At 40.0% G+C, this 18,455-nt stretch overlaps 1 protein-coding gene across 3 annotated transcripts; it reads right to left on the reverse strand.

The window, feature by feature from the left end:
• On the reverse strand, positions 1-11,255 carry gask1a (golgi associated kinase 1A). 3 transcript variants are annotated; one of them, XM_015042229.1, is made up of 6 exons: positions 10,609-11,255; positions 10,228-10,572; positions 8,493-8,912; positions 3,718-3,840; positions 2,890-2,993; positions 1-1,629 (listed from the first exon to the last, which is right to left on the reverse strand). In XM_015042229.1, the coding sequence occupies exons 1-6, from the start codon at positions 11,179-11,181 to the stop codon at positions 1,425-1,427; spliced, it is 1,770 nt and encodes a 589-aa protein (XP_014897715.1). In that variant the 5' UTR covers positions 11,182-11,255; the 3' UTR covers positions 1-1,424. The 3 variants fall into 3 exon arrangements, with proteins under 3 accessions (XP_014897715.1, XP_014897716.1, XP_014897714.1); XM_015042230.1 differs by having other exon boundaries at positions 10,228-10,567; positions 10,604-11,255; XM_015042228.1 differs by having other exon boundaries at positions 10,228-11,255.
• Positions 11,256-18,455: the final 7,200 nt, after the last annotated feature.

Consider the following 18,455-nt stretch of genomic DNA (forward strand, 5'->3'; position numbering starts at 1 on the left):
AAAGCAGTGTGACAGTTCATGTTTAGAAAAGTGTCATTCTGACAAAGAATGCCTCTGCTTCATTCACTCTCGAACGCAACTCAATTTTTAGCCAGTCGCTTATTTATTTATTATTTTTCAATTATGGCTTTGTGACTGCTGTGCATTTTAACACAAAAAAGAAAAAAAAAGAAAATGTAAAAAAATGTTCACATTTGGGTCCATCTTCTTCCCAAAGCTGCTGGGATTTGGTCCAGAAGCAATTTTCTGACAGCCATTTTTAATCCTTTGATTAAAAGCTTATCTCATAAAAACAGGCATCCAAGCCAGACACTGACTGCCTCCAGCACAACACAATAAATAGATAAATACATGCAGAAATGGTGATGTCTGTGAACAGGATGTAATGGGTCTTTGTTTATTTTTATTGTTTTTTCAACTTTATGTTCTCTTTTTGTTGAAGCTACATCTGGTCTGATGTGCTTATCTGTGCCACGTCGGCTGAGCTGCTGCCAATAACTTCACCTTTTCCTATAGATGATGCTCTTGGCCCTGTCTTTCAGAAGTTGACCTTGTCTGTCTTCTACAAAAAGCAACCAAAGGAGCTACAGCTTTGACAAACTCTGTTATTGTTGTAAAAGCCTGTTTCTCTCGTGGACAAAGGTCGGAGCGTTTGTCACATAGCCTCTAAAGGCTTTAGGAGCTTATCTGTAAAATGTTTTCCTCTCCTTGATGAAGAAAAGAGCTACTGCTGCCATTACCTTTTTACTTTTCTTTAACACAAAAAAAATACACCTGGATCATCTGTTTCTTTCTTAGTGTATCTGTTCTGTCTTCTCAAACCCCAAGGCCGTTTGCCCCAGTCAGCTGTGGTAGACGGCCGTTTACACTAAGAGATTTTCCTCTCTAAAGTTGCTACATGCATCCTCAGTGTAAGGGATTGCTGTAAGGTCGATGACACAACTCAAGTGACTGCCCACTGTCACCATGTGCTTGTCCAGGAGGAATGAATGCTGCAAGTAAGTAGCTGTTTCCATTCCAAATGTGCACAAAACTTTGTTGATGTAACTGAGTTTTTTATTTAATGGAAACACCATAATTGCTAAATTGTGGTTTTTCTGACGGATGGAAACACAGTGAGTGACTTGAAGCAATCTGCTTGATTTCTTCAGATGGAAAACTTTTTAAACTAATTTGAATAATAAATCTGAATTGGACTGCACTGTTTGATAATTAGGATTAATTGAAACACATAATTGAATTTAGTCGACTTTTTTGAGATGATGTGTTTATATGGGTGCTATTTAAGTAAACTGACTTAAAGCCAAACTGAATTTGGTCTGTTTTTCTCCACAGTCATCAACCTTTGGTCACATTGAGGAAATACTTTCATATCCATAGACAGGAGTTCAACTTCCTGTTCCAGTTTGCTCGGTCCAGCCGAGTCACAGGTCCCTCCTGAGATGTATCCTCTTGTTTCTGATGTGCTGGAGGATGTAGTGCCCCCTCTCCTCCACCAGGCGGACCAGAGGCCTGAGAGCCGTGTACCCGCCACGGCTTTCCCAGAACTCCTTGTCTACGTAGAGGGAGCGCAGCAGCAGATGTTCCAGACAGCCAGAGCGGAGCACGGAGACAGCTTTCTCTGGAAACCTGAGCAGAGACGACAGACGACATGAAACAGCTTCACCTGCTGCAGCTCCATGGTAGGGCTAATGCAGCTTCCTCACACCAAGAAGTTTCTATTTGTGCCCAAATTAGTTTTAGATTTTCATTAAGACGTTCTCATTCATTTTGTTGTGTTTATCAGTAAGAAATATAAATATATTTGAGACTATTTAATAACTTGTTTATTGAGTTTTTGAGTAGGGGACAATAGAACTACCAAAGCAGGATGTATTCTTTAGAACTATAAACCAACGGATCATTAATTATGTCTAAACTTTAAACTTATAGAACCCCCCCAGTAAACCCTGGGGCTGTTTTACATCACTACTTATTCCGTCTGTTAAACTTATTGCTGTTGCTAATTGTCTAAGAATCTTTTAGAAGAAAAGCTGAACAGGAGGTGATGATACTTCACAGTATTAAAATTATAATACAAAAAAAATAAATAAATGAATTCAGTCTTACATCTGTTAAAAACAAGAAAGGTTGTGGTTTTTTTTTCAGTGATCATTTTTGGTGTTAGGCTCCAATCCTTTACACACAAAAAATACTCTTTTAAAATTGCCAAAACAATATCTGTAGTGAAACCTGTTTAATTTAATGTCATTCAATGTTAAGTTAATCTACTGAGGCTATCTGGCAAATGTTATAATTTTGTCTATTACTGGCTTACTGACGCCATCTTGTGGTCGCTTTTATTACTACGACTTGTTTATCAGAAAGGAAGAAAGCCGTTGGTCCATGTATTCAGAAAGAAGCTCTCTTTGTTGTGTTTTCTTAATCTAAGTGCAGAAACGGCATCGTCTGTAAGTACTGTTCTAATTTGCTTGTCATATAAATCATAATTTGTAACCCGTTGACATGTTTTATGTGACGATAGATATTTTTACTTGTGTTAGCTCGGCGCGTTAGCCTAGCTGGCATTCATTTTCTGTACCTTTGTGTGTTACAGTTTTACACGATTCTCATTAAACCCTGCTAAAGAACCAAATGGAGTGCTTCTTGGTGGACGGATGGGAAAGTGTTTAGCTACCTGTATAGCTGAGTTACTGTTAAAAGTCACAGTGCTTAGCGAGGCCAGGACAATATCTGTTGATTTTAGCAATGGTGACTAGAAAGGTTGTTAGATGTTTTATGTGCGTCCTCCTGTTTCGCAATGTAGATGTGGGCAAGTGTGTGTGTGCGTGTGTGTGGGTGTGTGTGCGTGTGTGTTCTGTTTGTTCAGCAGTCACACTGTTCACTCACTCATCAATGCCCTCAAGCAGCCTGAAGTTGAGGTTGCTGCTGGATTGCTTTGGTCTGCCAGCATTATCTATGAACACGAGTCTGGAAGGATCCGTCTTCCTCACCTGAGCAAACAGACGCACAGGTAAACAGATGGGATTGTCCACTGTGCTATTATTTATTATCCTTTATTTCACCAGGAAAATCCAACTGAGATTAAAAATCTCTTTTAGAAAAGAATCCTGAAGATATTAAATATCGCTTTAATGGAAATGTACTAGTAGAGGTCTACCAATGATTCTACCGGATCAGCATCTGCGACAGATATTTTTATTTTCTGATATTTAGTTTGCAGGTAAATATTTTAGTCTGTAAACTAACATATTTAATTTGTACAGTCTGTATGTGTTTTATTTCCACTTATTTCACCTGGACAACAACCATGCCATGCATTAATGTGGCCTGGATCAAAAACGTTGGCATTAAGATTATTGTACAATTATTACATAATGAAAAAAAAATTAATTGAAATAATTATCAACTTGTTCAGTAATGATAATAATCATTCCATTACATTAAAACAACAGAGATGAACAGCATGCTACAGTGTAATCTAAATTTGGAGTGTTTTTCTTCAGCTCCAACGTCATGTAAGGAAAATGAACAAAGGAAACTGGTTCAGTCCATTTCAGCATATTAAATGTCAGCATTCCCATTACTATGATAATAACGACATGGCAACAGCATGAAAAAGAAAAATTGCAGGACTTATACAGCTATTTGAAACAGCAGTTTCTGTAAGACTTAGATTTTAAAACGGCACTAGTGACGTATAATTGCTTTGCTCACCAGGATGTGAACCAGCTGCAACTCCTTGCTGTTGCCACACTTAATGTTCAGACGGTTCTCCACGCAGAGTTCTGCTGGATCGGGTGTAAACCCACAGCAGTTCCTGTCCAGACGGTCATTTACCTGGATAAGAGAAAAAAGGAGCACAAGAAATATGTCAGATAAAAATAGAATAAGATACGGCTATGGGATAATTATTTTCTTGCCGTTCCTGGAAACAATAAGTCCTCTTTATAAGTCTACCATAAGCTCAATAAGTCTACCATAAGCTGCTGGGTTTTGTTCTCCAGATCCATGTAAGTCTCATGTGTGACCTTGGTGGTCACTGGTTGTTTGCAACATTCAAGAATACCTGCCTATAAAACGATATTCATAAGGAGGGCTTGTGGTTCTGGTTGCCTGGTTCACATGCATCATTTTGCTTCAGCAAAGCTCATTCTGTAGAAGCACTGCTGCACAAAGTAAGAGACATTAAACACCAGACTTACCTGCCGTACCCACCAGTCCACCTCTCAACCTGCCCTGTCACCATCAACCAATCAGAATACTCCCCTGACGCTCAGTTCCTCCACTAATCACTCTGACTCTGATATTCTCAATGTTTTAGTCTGAACATTGTCACATTTACCAATAAGTCCCACCTCACCAGCAGCATTTTGGAGGATTTTCACTGCATTTTGTGAATCCCTGATGGTAAAAGAATTACAGTAGTTCAGCCTAGAAGGAACGAATTCATGGACTAGTTTTTGAGTATCACCCCCAGACAGGATATTTCTAAATTTGGCAATATAGAAAGAAGGAAAATCTAGGTTCTAAGTCAATGTAGGTTTTAAGTAATAATCAACATAAACTTTAAGTTTTAGGACTTACTACCAAGAGTGAACATCAGCTCTCTTTCAATCTATTTTGAACCTGATTTCTGGGATGCTGCTGTCCATGGTTCTGAACAGAATTCAAAGATGATGCAGTGAAAAAGTCTCACAATAACATAACTCATGCTTTATTTGTTAATAATCAAGACTGTTAGTATTTTATTTTATGATAACTTGATTTGATATTTTTCAACATTTTAAGGATTTTATTGTTTTTTTTTTTTATGTTGTTTGATTGCAATGGTGCATTCATTGACAGAATGTAGACTAGGAATTCTTATTACTTTTTTTTTTTTTTTTTTTTTGCAGCTTCTGTTTTCCAAAGCAAATAGCAACAGGTTGGGCTGGGGCCCTGTTGGACCCATCAGATCCACAGACTTAGGATGGTTTCCAATGTCAATCAGTCAATCAATCAATCAATCAATCAATCAATCAATCAATCAATCAATCAATCAATCAATCTATTTTATTTATGAAGCACTCTTCATACTAAAAACAGCTCAAAGTGAAGTACAGATCATTAAAAATAAACCCACATTTCTCACCACGGAGGTCTTCTCATCAGGGTCTTAGTGTGACTGTGTGGGTGTAAGGAGGAACTAAATCAAGTTGACAGAATGAACATCAGCATGTACAACAAGAAAACAGGAAGTGGTGTTTTATACCATAGTCATAGTGCTGATGCATCCTCTAATTACAATAACTGAATGTCAGAAAGCATTGGAGAAGAGCAGGCTGGACAACAGAAAACTCACAAGGCAAGAACCTGATGAGGAGTGGAGGAAACTGACGGACATCTTATCTGCTGGGGACGTAAAAGAACCATGAGAACCAGATGGGAACAATCAGCAAAATGCAGAGTAGCTGAGGCATGAACTGAGGGAAAATGACCCATTGTCACAGAAGATTAACTCAGAAATCTGCAGAAGAGACAACATAAAGCAAAGACTACAGAGTAAGGGTGTTTTCACGCCAGATAGTCAGGGGGACTCAGTTCAATTGGAGACCAAATGTGCAACATTTGTTACATTTCCAGCTTCAATGGTTCACTTTAACCTGTTTCCCTCCTCGCCTGTGGTGGTGCTGCACCAAGAACCACTGAGGGAAACAACATAAAAACCTCTGAAGACACTGAGCGCAACTTCCTTCTTCACAAAATGCAAACAAAAATGGAGTGGAGTCAGATTTTAGTGGTTGTAGGATTTCTCTTTTGTCTTTGTCGAAAGACCTTGACCCATTGTGCTAGACCTGCATGTTTGTTTTAGTTGTATTTACCCAGAATGCCATGCACTAGAGTCAATTTCCTGCTTTTGAAGCGGTCTCTGGTCCGCTTGGCATTCACATTATGCATTAAAACTGAACCAAAATTCCCTTCAATGAAACCCGGACCCATTCACACCTGGAGCCACTCTGCTCTGCTCCTGGAGCCACAGGACGTGTCGAGGCAACATGTAGGAACAAGTGTTCAGCTCAATCTGAGGATATTAGAGGTTGGCCATGTTACAGGGATCGACTACTGGCAGCAAGGGGGAGAATCTGCCTCATGGGTTATTCATATTCAGTCTCACAGACACACACACGCACATACACTTTAGAAGGAGTTTAAATACACACTCCATCTCAGAACAAAGCAGCTCTAAATTACTACTGCAGGCTGTGAAATCAGAGGGTCCATCCTGTTTCAGACATGTCAGAGCGAGCAGAGCAATACGTTCAAAACACTGAGACAGTAAACCATTTACTGTACATGCAAGGAAACTAGGCAGAAACAAAATAGACTCTCAGTGTGTGATGACGTCCAATAACTGTACCTGATCTCCACAATAAAACGTCTTTCTAGATCTTTTATTTTTCTTTAGGTTGGAAACCATGGAAACATAACTCTAGTGAGATACAGGCTAAAACAAAACTGAAAAGAAAACATTGTAAAAATGACAATATCAATATATGCCTTTACTGCTCGATGCTGAATTACCAAGAACCACACACATTTTCTTCTTCTCCTCTTAATGTTTATTCTAATACACAAAGGATTAGCACAGCTTCAGGATTTGTTTAATATTCAGTTTCCTTTTCAGGCTCTTATTTGTGTCTGTGTGCTTGTATTGCTGCTGTCCTGGGGATTTTGATGTTCAGACTGAAAAACACAAATAAATACAAGTTACTGTGAGGGAATAGAAGCTACAGAAGTTACTATTTGAGTAAGAATAATCCCCTAAAGTGACAGAAGCTTAAAGGAAGTATACATACTGCAATGGGAAAAAACAAACTGAGACAGAGACAGCATTAGTGCTGGCACACACACACACACACACACACACACACACACACACACACACACACACACCACTCATGTTCTCATTTAGCTGAAGTTTTTTTTTAGCATAATCACATTAATATTAATCATCTGCAGGGTTGTCATGACATGGTATCTGTAGGTGAATTATGTCATACACATGGATGTATGAACTGTATATATACTGTACATTGAACATAAATACAATTGTGTTTGTGTTCGAATCATTCCTCCATTTCAAACCTTCAACATGTACCAATAAAATATGGGAGCTAATTGGTTCTCACAGCAACTACAGTGACTTCAAAGGAGACAACGTAACAGCGTGAAACATTTACGCTTCATTTTGACCCATATTTTCTACTGAAGGAGAACTGCATGCACACCAGACCAAGCCAGCCACACTTGGATTTTTATGAAGAATCTGGTTATATATTGTTGTGTTAAAATGTATGGTCTTCCCTGGAAACATGGAGAAGCAGAAAAAAAATGGCTGTGGACCAGAATGAGACAATTTTCACCTCGATCAACGTAGACTGGCAACTGGCTGGTCGGAAACTTATTGGTCTGATCTCTTTTTGGTCAGTAAATGCACCGTCTCTGATTGCTACCCGTTTGTGGTGATAGCAACAGTGGTGCTGTTTCACATAGTCAGAGGAAGCAGAGATATGTAAGAAGCTATTTTAAAGTAAACCGCAACATGTTGATTGATTCAGGCCAAAGGAGAGAGAGCAAAACTTTCAGCAGAAACCAGTAAGGCTGGACAGATTCCAGCAGTGGTGCTCTGCTTTATCCGGTGGAGCTTTAGACTCTGTCTGTTTTGGAACATTACAAAATAATGTAACCATCTCTGTTTTATAGGAAATACAGAAAGATTGAAAACATCATCTCCATAAACTTTTTGTCTAAACTGATTAGCCATAACATAATGACCACTGACCAGCAACCACCTAATATTCTAGAACATTCTACTAAAACTCTTGGATCTGAGTGTTGCAGCGGTGGAAAAGAGCAAAACAACCAGAGGAACTAATCAGAGGAAATGTGGTACAGCTGTGGAAAAAAGAAACTGAGGGAATTACAGTGCCCATAAAAATATTCATCTCCTCAGATTGTTTGCTTTAGGCTTTTGTTGTTTTTACAAATCAAACTCTGTCCCCTAAAAGGGGGAAATTATATAAAATCAACTTTTTTGAGCATTGTATTATGTTAGAAAAGTTATTCCCTCATCAAAAATGTTCCTGGATTGTTGCTTTGATTCAGTCATGGATGTTTGAGAAATCCTTTAATCTCCAGTGGCAACCATTTGGGGGTAAAAAGCACCAATAACAAACCTGCCCTGAATTTTATTTAGGACTATCTGAGTAAAGGGGGCTGTAAGTAACTGTATGCCACATTTTGGGACTTTTATTAGTTAAAAACTTTAAAAGCAAAATATCACTTCTATCCCTCATCATAATGAGGCATTACTTTGACTGCCATAGAAACTCCCAATAAAATACATGAAGGTCAGAAGTTGCAGCAGGATCGAATGTGTAAAAGTTGAACAGGTTTGAATAATTCTGCAAACCGAGTCAAAAGAAGAAAACGGAAACATGTTCTCTTACCTGTAGTAAGAAGTCAAACAGAGCCAGTCTTCCCCACTCTGCATGCAGAACCCCAACACACGGCTCTGAGCTCAGGCCTGTTTGGTTCCCACACTGGGCCCGCAGCAGCTTCTGGTACTGAACCCAGCTGAGAGGCACTGAGTTCTGGTCGCTGTCTTTATCATCCAGATGCTGAATGTCCGGGTCCCACCAAACTGCCGGCCTTGGCTCACCGTCAGTGAATCTGTAGGGTAGAATGTGATCGCGGAAAGTTCTGAGAACTGCTGGCAGACTTCTGTTGAGTCCGAGGACTCTGTCCAGGTGGAAAGCGAACACCTCAAACCAATCGTCAGGGCGTTTGACCAGGGAGCACAGCCCCCGCTGGCAGCGGCCGCTGTGCCCGGCTCCAGGCTGCTGTGAATCCCTCAGCGCTGGGATGTTCTGTGACAGGTAATCACATTCAGATTTTACAGTTTAGTTTTCATTGAGATTTAAAGCAAATACAAGCACAGTCTGGAAAAAAAAACAAAGTACACCCTTCAGTACTTAATGAAATGATCTGGTCAGAAACACAAAACAGATTCCACATATTAAAGAAAACACAAACAAAACTAGAATCATTGTTTACCAAACGCTTCCTGCTTACATCTATGATAGGAAAGATAATTTTGCTTCCTGTTGGGTTTTTTTGTTGTTTGTTTTTTGAAGCTGCTTGGTTGTCAATTAGATATTAAACCATTTGTCCTTCCTATCATAAATAGCCAATTACAGCCAGTGTTGTTACCAGGCTGAGCCCCTTCACCTCACTCTGCAGTATTTGCATCTCCTTCGGTAGTTTCTCATTTGTTTATAATGGTTAAACTTTTTGGGTCTTCTCCTGTGTCTTCAACTGGACCGGAGCTGGAATGTGAGTGAGTTCTTTTTAAACAGCTGTTTGCTGCTCTACAGCACGCAGGACAGAGCTTTCACAGTGCCAACATAGGAAGACATCAGCATGACCTTGCAGAAGCTGCCAATCATTTCAGGACAGCTGAAAAAGGCCAAACACTTCAAACCCATCAGTCAAAAGTGAGAAAATTGCAATGGTCCAGTCAAAGCCCAGAACCAAACCCGACTGACATGTTGTAGCAGGATCTTCAGAGAGCTGCACAAAAACTATGGCTGAAACTAATGCGTTCATTTCAATGAATTACATAGATTTTAACGATTTAAAAAATCTAAGACAATTAATCAATTTATTAATTTTTCATGTAAATGTCCTGAGCTGGAACCTTTGTATTCAGGTGTTTCTGGTACGCCCATAAATCTGATGCACGAGCAACATCCTCAAACAAAAGTAACGGAGGACGAAGCCACTTCTCTTGGTCCACTGTTTGTTAATTCTTCCTTATAAAAAAAAAACAATCTGATGGGACACAAACAGAATACTGTGTGTTCAAGTTGTGCTAAATGGAGTTAGCCTATCATTGAAGCCATTCAAGCCTAAAATAGAATCTCCATGCTAAACATATAGCAGCAGCACAGATGTTCCAAATGCTAATGTCAGCGTAAACTGTCAACATGTCTAAAGAAGTTCCATGAATGATCAGAAGTTCCTTAAACAGTGGAAACCTAAATGGATAGAATAAAACTTTGCTCCACTCTGATGGTGTAATAACCTAATATTAACAGATTAAAAACAACAAATATCTTGTTGTTGAGCTCATATGTTTATTTATTCAATAATTTAGTAGCATAAAGGGATGGAGGAACATACCTGGTGAGGTGCAGGCAGATCTAGCGCCACTTGGAGGACTTGTCCATGAGCCGGCACCCTGCTCTTACTGACAACTTCCCCTCCAGCCAGGAGCTCCATCTTCTCTATGTCGTCCCTGCTGAGCCAGTGCAGATGCTGCAGGTCTCCACCTATCCTGATCTTCCTTTGGTCAACATCTGAAAAGTCCGGCTCTGTGAGGCCCTGACACCAGTCCCTAACACCCTGCTGAGCGGTGGCTTCGACGTCCGACACAGCCTCTCTGTCATCCAGTGACAAATGACGATCCTCTCTCAGATCACTAGAGGGCATTTCCTCCTTACCCACACTGCCACGTTTCCCAGAGTGCTTTGAAGCTTTTCTGTATCTTTCCAAAGATGTGTGACTTTGGTTTTGCCTCTCCCTGGTCTGGCTGTCAGTCATCTGTCTGACTGTGACCTGGTGTGTGTGTCTGTGAGCAGCAGCTTTCCGGACACTTTTTATGGTGTCTGCTGCAGAAGACTTGTGGTCTGTTGTGGAAACATTTCCTTTGAGATGTGTGTGTGTGTGTAGAGTGTGCTTCACCACAGCAATGTGGCTGCTTGGCTTAGTTCTGCTCTGGAGCTCCATGTTGTTGCCTGTAAAGTCAGAACGCTGAGACTGAGTGAATACATCCGCCATGTCTTGGTTTCTTTGCTTCTTGTTGTGAAAGTCAGGATGATTCCTGACTTTCACAGCTCCTGCAGAGTTCGCTACAGCCTTTAGCAGTGCCGAGTGTGTGGACATCTCCTTCCCAGAGCTGCGTCTCCAGGTCCTGCTATGGATGTGAGGAGCAGGCTGCTGGAAGCCGCTGAGCGCTGCAGGCTCCACTACCCTGGGTTTCAACTTCCCCGCGGCACTCAGAATTCTGGACGGCTGCCGGTCAACGTCAGCAGGCGGCACAGGCAGGGGCAAAGTGACCGCCATCACGAAGATCATGAGGAAGAGGAGGAGGAGAGGAGAAAGGAGAACAATCCATCTTGGGCCACAGCAGAGTTTAGACCACACTCTCCAGTTCTGAGAAAATCAAAAATACACAAAAGGAAAGAGGACTGCAAGTCAGAGAACAGCAGAAGTATAATTATACTGGACTAGGATCATAAATCCCGTAGTTAGCAATTTTCTCTAAACAGAAAACAGTGTTTATGCATCTGGAAGGTTCCCTCAGCTCAACTTCTGGTTGCAGGACTGCAGTGTGTGTGCGTGTGCGCGTGTGTGTGTGTTGTCCTGTCTGCAGGAAAAGACACATTTCAAGTTTGAGACTATAGCCTATATAGCAGCTGGAGATCGCTGTGATATTTAACCAGAACAGACATCAGAGCTGCAGCCGTGTGTGTGTGTGTGTGTGTGTGTGTGTGTGTGTGTGTGTGTGTGTGTGCGTGCACGCGCTGTGAGCAGCAGAATAGGAAGCTAATGCTTCCAGTATTGACAGGAAAGATGGACCACCCTTCTGAGACCAGCATGAATGTGCCAGGTCCATAATTCGGAGCTGCCTTTCCTTTCCCAAACATTTGGTTCTGCAGGTGGTTTGATCCGACACACTGCCACTGAAGGTAGGTGACAAGGCAGCAACAGAGCAAAAACAGGCTTCAGGAGATCAAGGATTTGCGTTGAAACAACTTAAAGTGTTTCCACACCGGTAGTCCGGTAGACTCGGTTCTATTGGGGACCAAGATTGCAACATTTGTTCCATTTTCAGCTGCTGCGGTTCAGTTTTACACTGCACTGCATCAAATGAACCCAACCCTTTGAAAAACCTGTTCCCCTCTTCACCTGTGGTGGCGCTGTACCAAGAACCACTGAAGGAAATGACTTGAAAATCTCTGAAGACACTGAGACAAACTTCCTTCTTTATGAGACGTAAACAGAAAGAAGGAGAGATGAAGACTTTTAACCGATCGACAAAACGTCACAAATCAAGATGACTTTTATTGCCTTAGACTGCAGACATTCCCACAAAACCTCAGCACCTCTGGAAAATAACTTCATTTCATTTGGATTGCTATCCAGCAAACCAACACAATTTGTAGCATATATGAAGTGCAAGAGAAAACACACAACCTGTTAGAGCGAAAGGAGAGTCTATTGACATCCAATGTCAATACATGATCAGACTCCCAGTTGAATTTAGATCTGGAATTTAACTTCTACTTTTAATTCATTCACTTCTTTGTGTTGGTTTGTCACAGATGGGAGAGAATTCAGTGGGTATTTCTGCAGGCGCCGTAAATCAACCATCTTCATTCAGAGGCAGGAATGTTTCAGGGTCTTGGGAAATCTTTCCAACCTTCCAGCTGTTAACCACATTCCCAGATTCTCACCGGGCTCTGGGACTTTAGTGAAAGGATCCCATTATTCTTCACCTGGAATGTAAAGGAAAATCAGGCTCTATGTGCAGCAGCAGTGTCTCCTATGGTACACACACTTATGGCCCCATAGACCCAAAGAGGCATATGTGTGTGTGTGTGTGTGTGTGTGTGTGTGTGTGTGTGTGTGTAATAGACAAAGGAATCTGTCTTCCCATAGGATGATATAATGTTTGATCCCATGTGGAATGTTCATTTGTAGCAGACTTTTGCAGCCATGTTTTGTTGCTCTGTGTGTTTTTATGGACGTCTGGGTTCATTCCTTCAGGCTCAGCCTGCTGATGACCTCAGGGAGTAGTTTTAATCTTAAAACGTTTATTATGACATTCATAAGGAATGTCTTCATTCCTACAATCTTGGCTTAAAAGCAGTGAGACAGCTCCTCCTATAATGTAAAAAACAATCTTATTTGCTTTTATTTTCAATATGTAAGTTTTTTTTCCCCACTTGTTTTTTTCTGGATTGAATGTTATCTCTGTGTTTGTGCCTCTTTGTTGTTCTTGTTCTGACTGCAGCTCAGCACCAGCAGCTTCCACCCACCTGCTGCTCTCACATATCTGAATATTTGGATTGGAACCACACTTCTCATCTTCCTCCAACCACCTCATCTGCTCTGACAAGCTGCAACCTCCCAGCTCTTTTCTTTTCATTTTCTTATCTTACTTTTTTTGTTTCTGTAAATGACTGCAGGGATGGTATGCAGCAATATGTTGAGACATGCAACAGGTGCTGCAGCCAGCCAGCCTGTCAGTCAGTCAGCTGACTCGCCTCAGGAGAGGATGGAGCAGAGGGAGGACAGGGAATCGGGACAGATGGAAGAAGAAAAACACTCAGTTTCCAGAGAAAAGGTGTATGTTCAGTGAAACAATTCAGAGAGAAGCAGAGAAATTAGGTTGCTGCACTGAGTGATTATGTTGAATAAAAGACATTGATGAACTTTCTCACATACCGTGACTTTATCACAACCCAGTAGGGTTAAAGTTTTATGCCGATATGTTATGGTTCTATTGTGATAACCATAAAATCGCAATAAGAACTATTCATTACTTTTTTAGGGTACCTGTATGGCTGACACCGCTGACAAATAACCAGTTTCAATGACAGGAAAACAGTTTTAGGGAGGTTTAAACAGCATTAATTAGAATTTATCATTACAATGACAGATCATATTTATTATCATCATAAGAAATTTCTCAGAATAAATGATAAACAATACGATAAATGCCCACCCCTATTTGACAACACTTGGATATCTCCCATGTATTGCTAATGTTTACATTATCATAATCCAACTCACCAAACTTTTCCTCTGTTTTATGAGAACTAGCTGAATTCTCTGGGAATTTTCCTGAACCGCAAACAGGAAGAGATCCACTGTATTCATGAACTGCTAAGTTCATCCTATATTTCTGCTGCACCAGGAATAAAGTCCAGAAAAAATGCAATGTATATGAATATACTCATATCTTTAACAAACAGAAAACGACCTTGTGTAGATTCCTTTGTAAGTACAAACACAGAGGTGTTCTTCCTGTGTAATGAAATGTGAGCGGTCCACGGCCGTGTTCTGCTGTCAGCAGCTTTCTGCTGTAGAATCAAATGACCGCTCACATCGCCCAGGTGGATTATGTTTTGTGTATTTTTATTAGGTACAAGACATACACTCGATGTGTTAAACAGCATAAATTGTAGTGAAAAGATCATTTATTTCACAAATATCACACCAATAATCCTCCCACTAAGACTGTCTGAAAATACTAAGCTATATATATTTACCAACATATTATTATTTGTATATTTATTTCATTTTTTCTAACTGCATCAGTGATACTTTTATAGGTATTTATCGTCAAACTTAAGTTTTTTCAGTAGTACCGGAGTACTACCAGTGTACTCTGGTAGCCAGGCAATGACATTTAGTTGCCAAATTCACTGTTGCGTCTTTGTGCAAAGACAATAAATTAAGTGTAAATCTAAATTCAGTTCAGAAAACAAACAAAATAATTTACTATATAAAATGTAGATTTAGTAGATGGATCAAGCTCCAGATCCAGAGAGGCAGAAAATCATTTCACCAATTTCTGACTGGACCAATCAGATGTCTGTGTATCTGTATAGTTTGAACATCTGCATACTTGTTGTGTGGGGGCCACTAGTCAGTCACTGTTCAGCAGTCTGGGAGCGCATATGCCAGTTGCCCTGGAAACACCACTATAACAGACGTGAAGGCAGCGCTTCTAGTCAATACTAAGACTCCTCATGGGACTGTATGAGGAGTCACATCATAGTCCCTCACAACAGAGATGTCTCTCTAAGGACGACTTCCTCAGCTGCTGAAAATGCAAGTTAAACTCACTCCAATATAAATGAAGTTTGAACCAAGTTAACAGATGGTACGGGAAAATGTTCAGCAAGCATCCATATAACTAAGTCTGCTCATTCCATTTATACCTTAAAGGTTTTGGTGACTTTTAACAACAATAAACTGAGTTTCTGTAGCAGATTTAAAAGATAAACATTCTACTTATGTGTCAGTGTGTGCATGTTTATGTGAGTGTGTGTGTTATCAGTAAATAGTAGCACAGTAATTTACTGTACTGAAGTTAAGTAGATAATCACAGTTTGTTCAGACACCAGTAACCTGAGACGTCACTCAGAAGTAGATTTATAGAAGCAATTCTCTGCACAGAAACTAGAAAATTGCACACTATGGAAGTTTCTATAATTTACAATTTGTCCATTGAAGCTTTCCTCCAGTATGAATATTTTAGTTTAAGTAATTCTGATTCCAAGTATAATTTTACATCCCATAATTGTTGAAAATGTATTTTTTTATTTAGAACTTTATAGGCCTACAGCCCCTGAGTGTATAACACATTAAAATATTGCAAGACAATTGCTGTTGGATATACTTAAAGAAAAAAAAAGTTACACTATATGAAGAAGCATCTAGCAAATTAAAATGTAAATCATACAATACATTTTAACACCATATCTCCATGATTACACTCCTTCATTCTTATATGCTTAAATTTTTAGTGAATCATAGAAATAAAGTGCAACGTGTTTCATTTGTAAATGAAATGGTTAAGGAAAATCTCAGAACCATACGGTCAAATAAAGTACTTTTACAATGAGCTTCCTTCCATATTCTGTTTATATGTTAATTTGTTCAACAAGCAAGAAAAAATGAGCATTGATGTTACTGATGCATATAATGTTGTTTATGAAGGCTAAGACATGAACAGAGGGAGCTTCTTTTTAATGAAAGTAGCTGAGCTGAGAAGTACGTGCTGAAATGGATCTTTGTGCCATTTAGGCCAGAATGGGAAACCTCAGTCTGTTAACCTGTCAGGACTGCAGTGGTTTATTCTGCTGACATTTAAAATATGCTTAAGATTTTTTCTCCTCCTCCTCATTCTTCTGCAACCTTTATACTCAAAACAGAAAGGATTTGCTATCTGGTGACAGATCAAAATCAATAATTGTTCAAATTAATTTCAGCTTTACTTTCAAACAAATCAAAGCAAATATTGCAAAAGTTTAATATCTAAGATTTTTGTGTTAATCATAATGACAAATTTCATGTTTCTTGTTTTTTTTCTCTGTCTCATTGAGAAACCAGACATCAACACATTTTATTTACCCTGGATCGAGGATCGTTGCCATGCAGTAGAGTTTGGTTTTTCTGAGTCACAGAATCGTCTCTTCATGGCTGTTGCTGACGCTCCCTTCATGGTTTTGATGCCTCCTCATCTGCTCCTCTGCAGCCAGTGCAGTCACAACAGGAATCACGTCAGAGGCTAAAGCTTCGGCGGAGCTAAGTTGCAATGTTAATTCCTCTTCCAGAGCTAATGATCCTGTAGGCTTTTCCATGAGTGTCCACTGGTGAGCACTGAGGTTGTCTGGCAGCTCATATTCAGACCCAAAAGTTGCCAAAACCTGCTTCTGTTCATGGAGAATGAAAAACAAAACGCTTTTCCACCAGGTCTGCACATATTGATGGAGTCTTCTTATGTGCTGGTTGAGGTGCAATGACCATCTCCAAAGCAGGAGTACGCGAAGGTGGAATGTTTAAGATTCACCAATGTTAAGGAAGAAATTCTAAAATAGGTTAACTTTGGAAAAAGTCTGGCTCTCTCTCTTCCTCTGGATCCCAGGTCCTCTCGGTGAGCCATGTGTAGCCACAAGGAAAACAACAATGCGTGTTGACATCACAGAATTACAGAGTTTAATAAACTTACACCAGAAACTGCAGAACGGAGACATACATTCATTTACCTGACAGACTTGGAAAAGAAGGAAAGAAAGAAAAGCAAAGATGTGCAAAGACATCTTTGGAGAGTTGCAAGAGCAAATCTGATTCGTTACTTCTGTGTAGAAAGTTTTATAGTAAAAGGCGTATTCCTATCTTTAATTTATTCAAATAAGGCTTATCTTTGCTCATCCAATCCAGGAGCTATCTCTGACCCTCTATCTGAAGCTAGAAATCCCTGCGGTGTTTACAGCCTTTCACAGATGAGTGTGAAAAGCTACAACTTCCACTGTATTGTTTTCCCACAGACAAAAGGCAGTTCAAACGATCCTAGCAAACCATGTGCTGTAACTACAAGTAAAATAACGGTCAAAAAGTCAGAATACATTACTAAATTCAAAACCACAATTAGGCCATTTGAATCAAGACATTTTAAGTTTTAAAACTAGCTTATTTTAAATTTATTTTCTCAACACCAACTATTCCACGTCTGACAGAAACAACTTCCATTACTCTTCCCTGAGCCAGAAGTCCTTCGCTAACAGCTAGCTGGAGGATATAAACTCAGGGAGGTTAGCATCACTCAGCGCTTTGATCTTGTTTTTGGCATTGTCCCAGAGCGCAACATTAACAACTTTTGGGAATATTCCACAACCAAAGCATGTCCTCAAATATATCTGGAATGGCATTGCTGTTAGCATTGCCATACCAGGTGTACCACATTAGCAATTTGGTTTGTGTACCACACTAACAATTTGCTTGTGTAAGAAACTCCAAAGTTGCTTTGCTTGTAACAAGTCCCAGGGATGAACAGGTTCTGGTCTAAAATGTGTAAATTGATCACAGAACAATAGCCAGAAACCAGATGAAAATGCTACTAAAGCTGGTAAGACAAAGTCCTTGTCCTCAGCAAACGTGTCCTGTACCAACATGGGCTGGATGGTCATTCAGTAAGGAGGAAGACATTATTCCATAAAGAACCTTAAGAAAAAACAAAATTCAGTTTGCAACTGTTCAGCCATAATGACCATTGTTACATTTGGAGGAAAAACTGGGATGGTTATAAGCCTGGGAACACAACACCAACAGCATGGGAGTCGTGGTACTGTTTTACTTCAGGAGGAACTTTTAGATTTCATCCTGCCACATCTAAAAGATGTTGCAGGACATCTGAACTTCGAGTTTGTTGAGGAATGCAGTTTGAGACCACTGGTCTGAAGACATCAGTCTACAAGTTAAAGTCAACCAGACCCAGTTTTGGAAGGATGAAAGAAGGAAACCGAAAACATTTGACCCAAGTCTTCAAGGGCCTCTTCAAGTGTTTCTATGTAGCTCCAAATTATTTGAAGCCTATTTGCAGATTTTTTCATCAAGTACATCTAAAGCATTCAAAGGAAAACTCAGCTTAGATATAGCGGAATGCTACTTGACTTGTTATTGGCTGATGTTTGCCAATCAGCCAATCCAGGAGCGCACTGATTGGCTGTACTCCAAGGAGTGGAGATGTGAAAGACAGTGGAAGTCAACTTCAAAGTTATAGTTTTCACTGTAACTTTGGGCCGAGTGTCTCTCAGAATCACTAACATTTCTCT

The sequence above is a fragment of the Poecilia latipinna genome, unplaced genomic scaffold (assembly GCF_001443285.1).
Source record: "Poecilia latipinna isolate Pla-1442-1.1 unplaced genomic scaffold, P_latipinna-1.0 Scaffold581, whole genome shotgun sequence".
Taxonomy (NCBI): Eukaryota; Metazoa; Chordata; class Actinopteri; order Cyprinodontiformes; family Poeciliidae; genus Poecilia; species Poecilia latipinna.

Excerpts from the sequence above, each read along its gene's own strand:
- gask1a (XM_015042228.1), bottom strand. The coding sequence starts at position 11,181 with ATGATCTTCGTGATGGCGGTCACTTTGCCCCTGCCTGTGCCGCCTGCT. Across the intron at positions 3,841-8,492 it reads TGTTTGACTTCTTACTACAG|GTAAATGACCGTCTGGACAG; the intron begins GTAAGAGAACAT and ends TCTCTTATCCAG. Across the intron at positions 1,630-2,889 it reads CTGCTTGAGGGCATTGATGA|GTTTCCAGAGAAAGCTGTCT; the intron begins GTGAGTGAACAG and ends GTCTCTGCTCAG.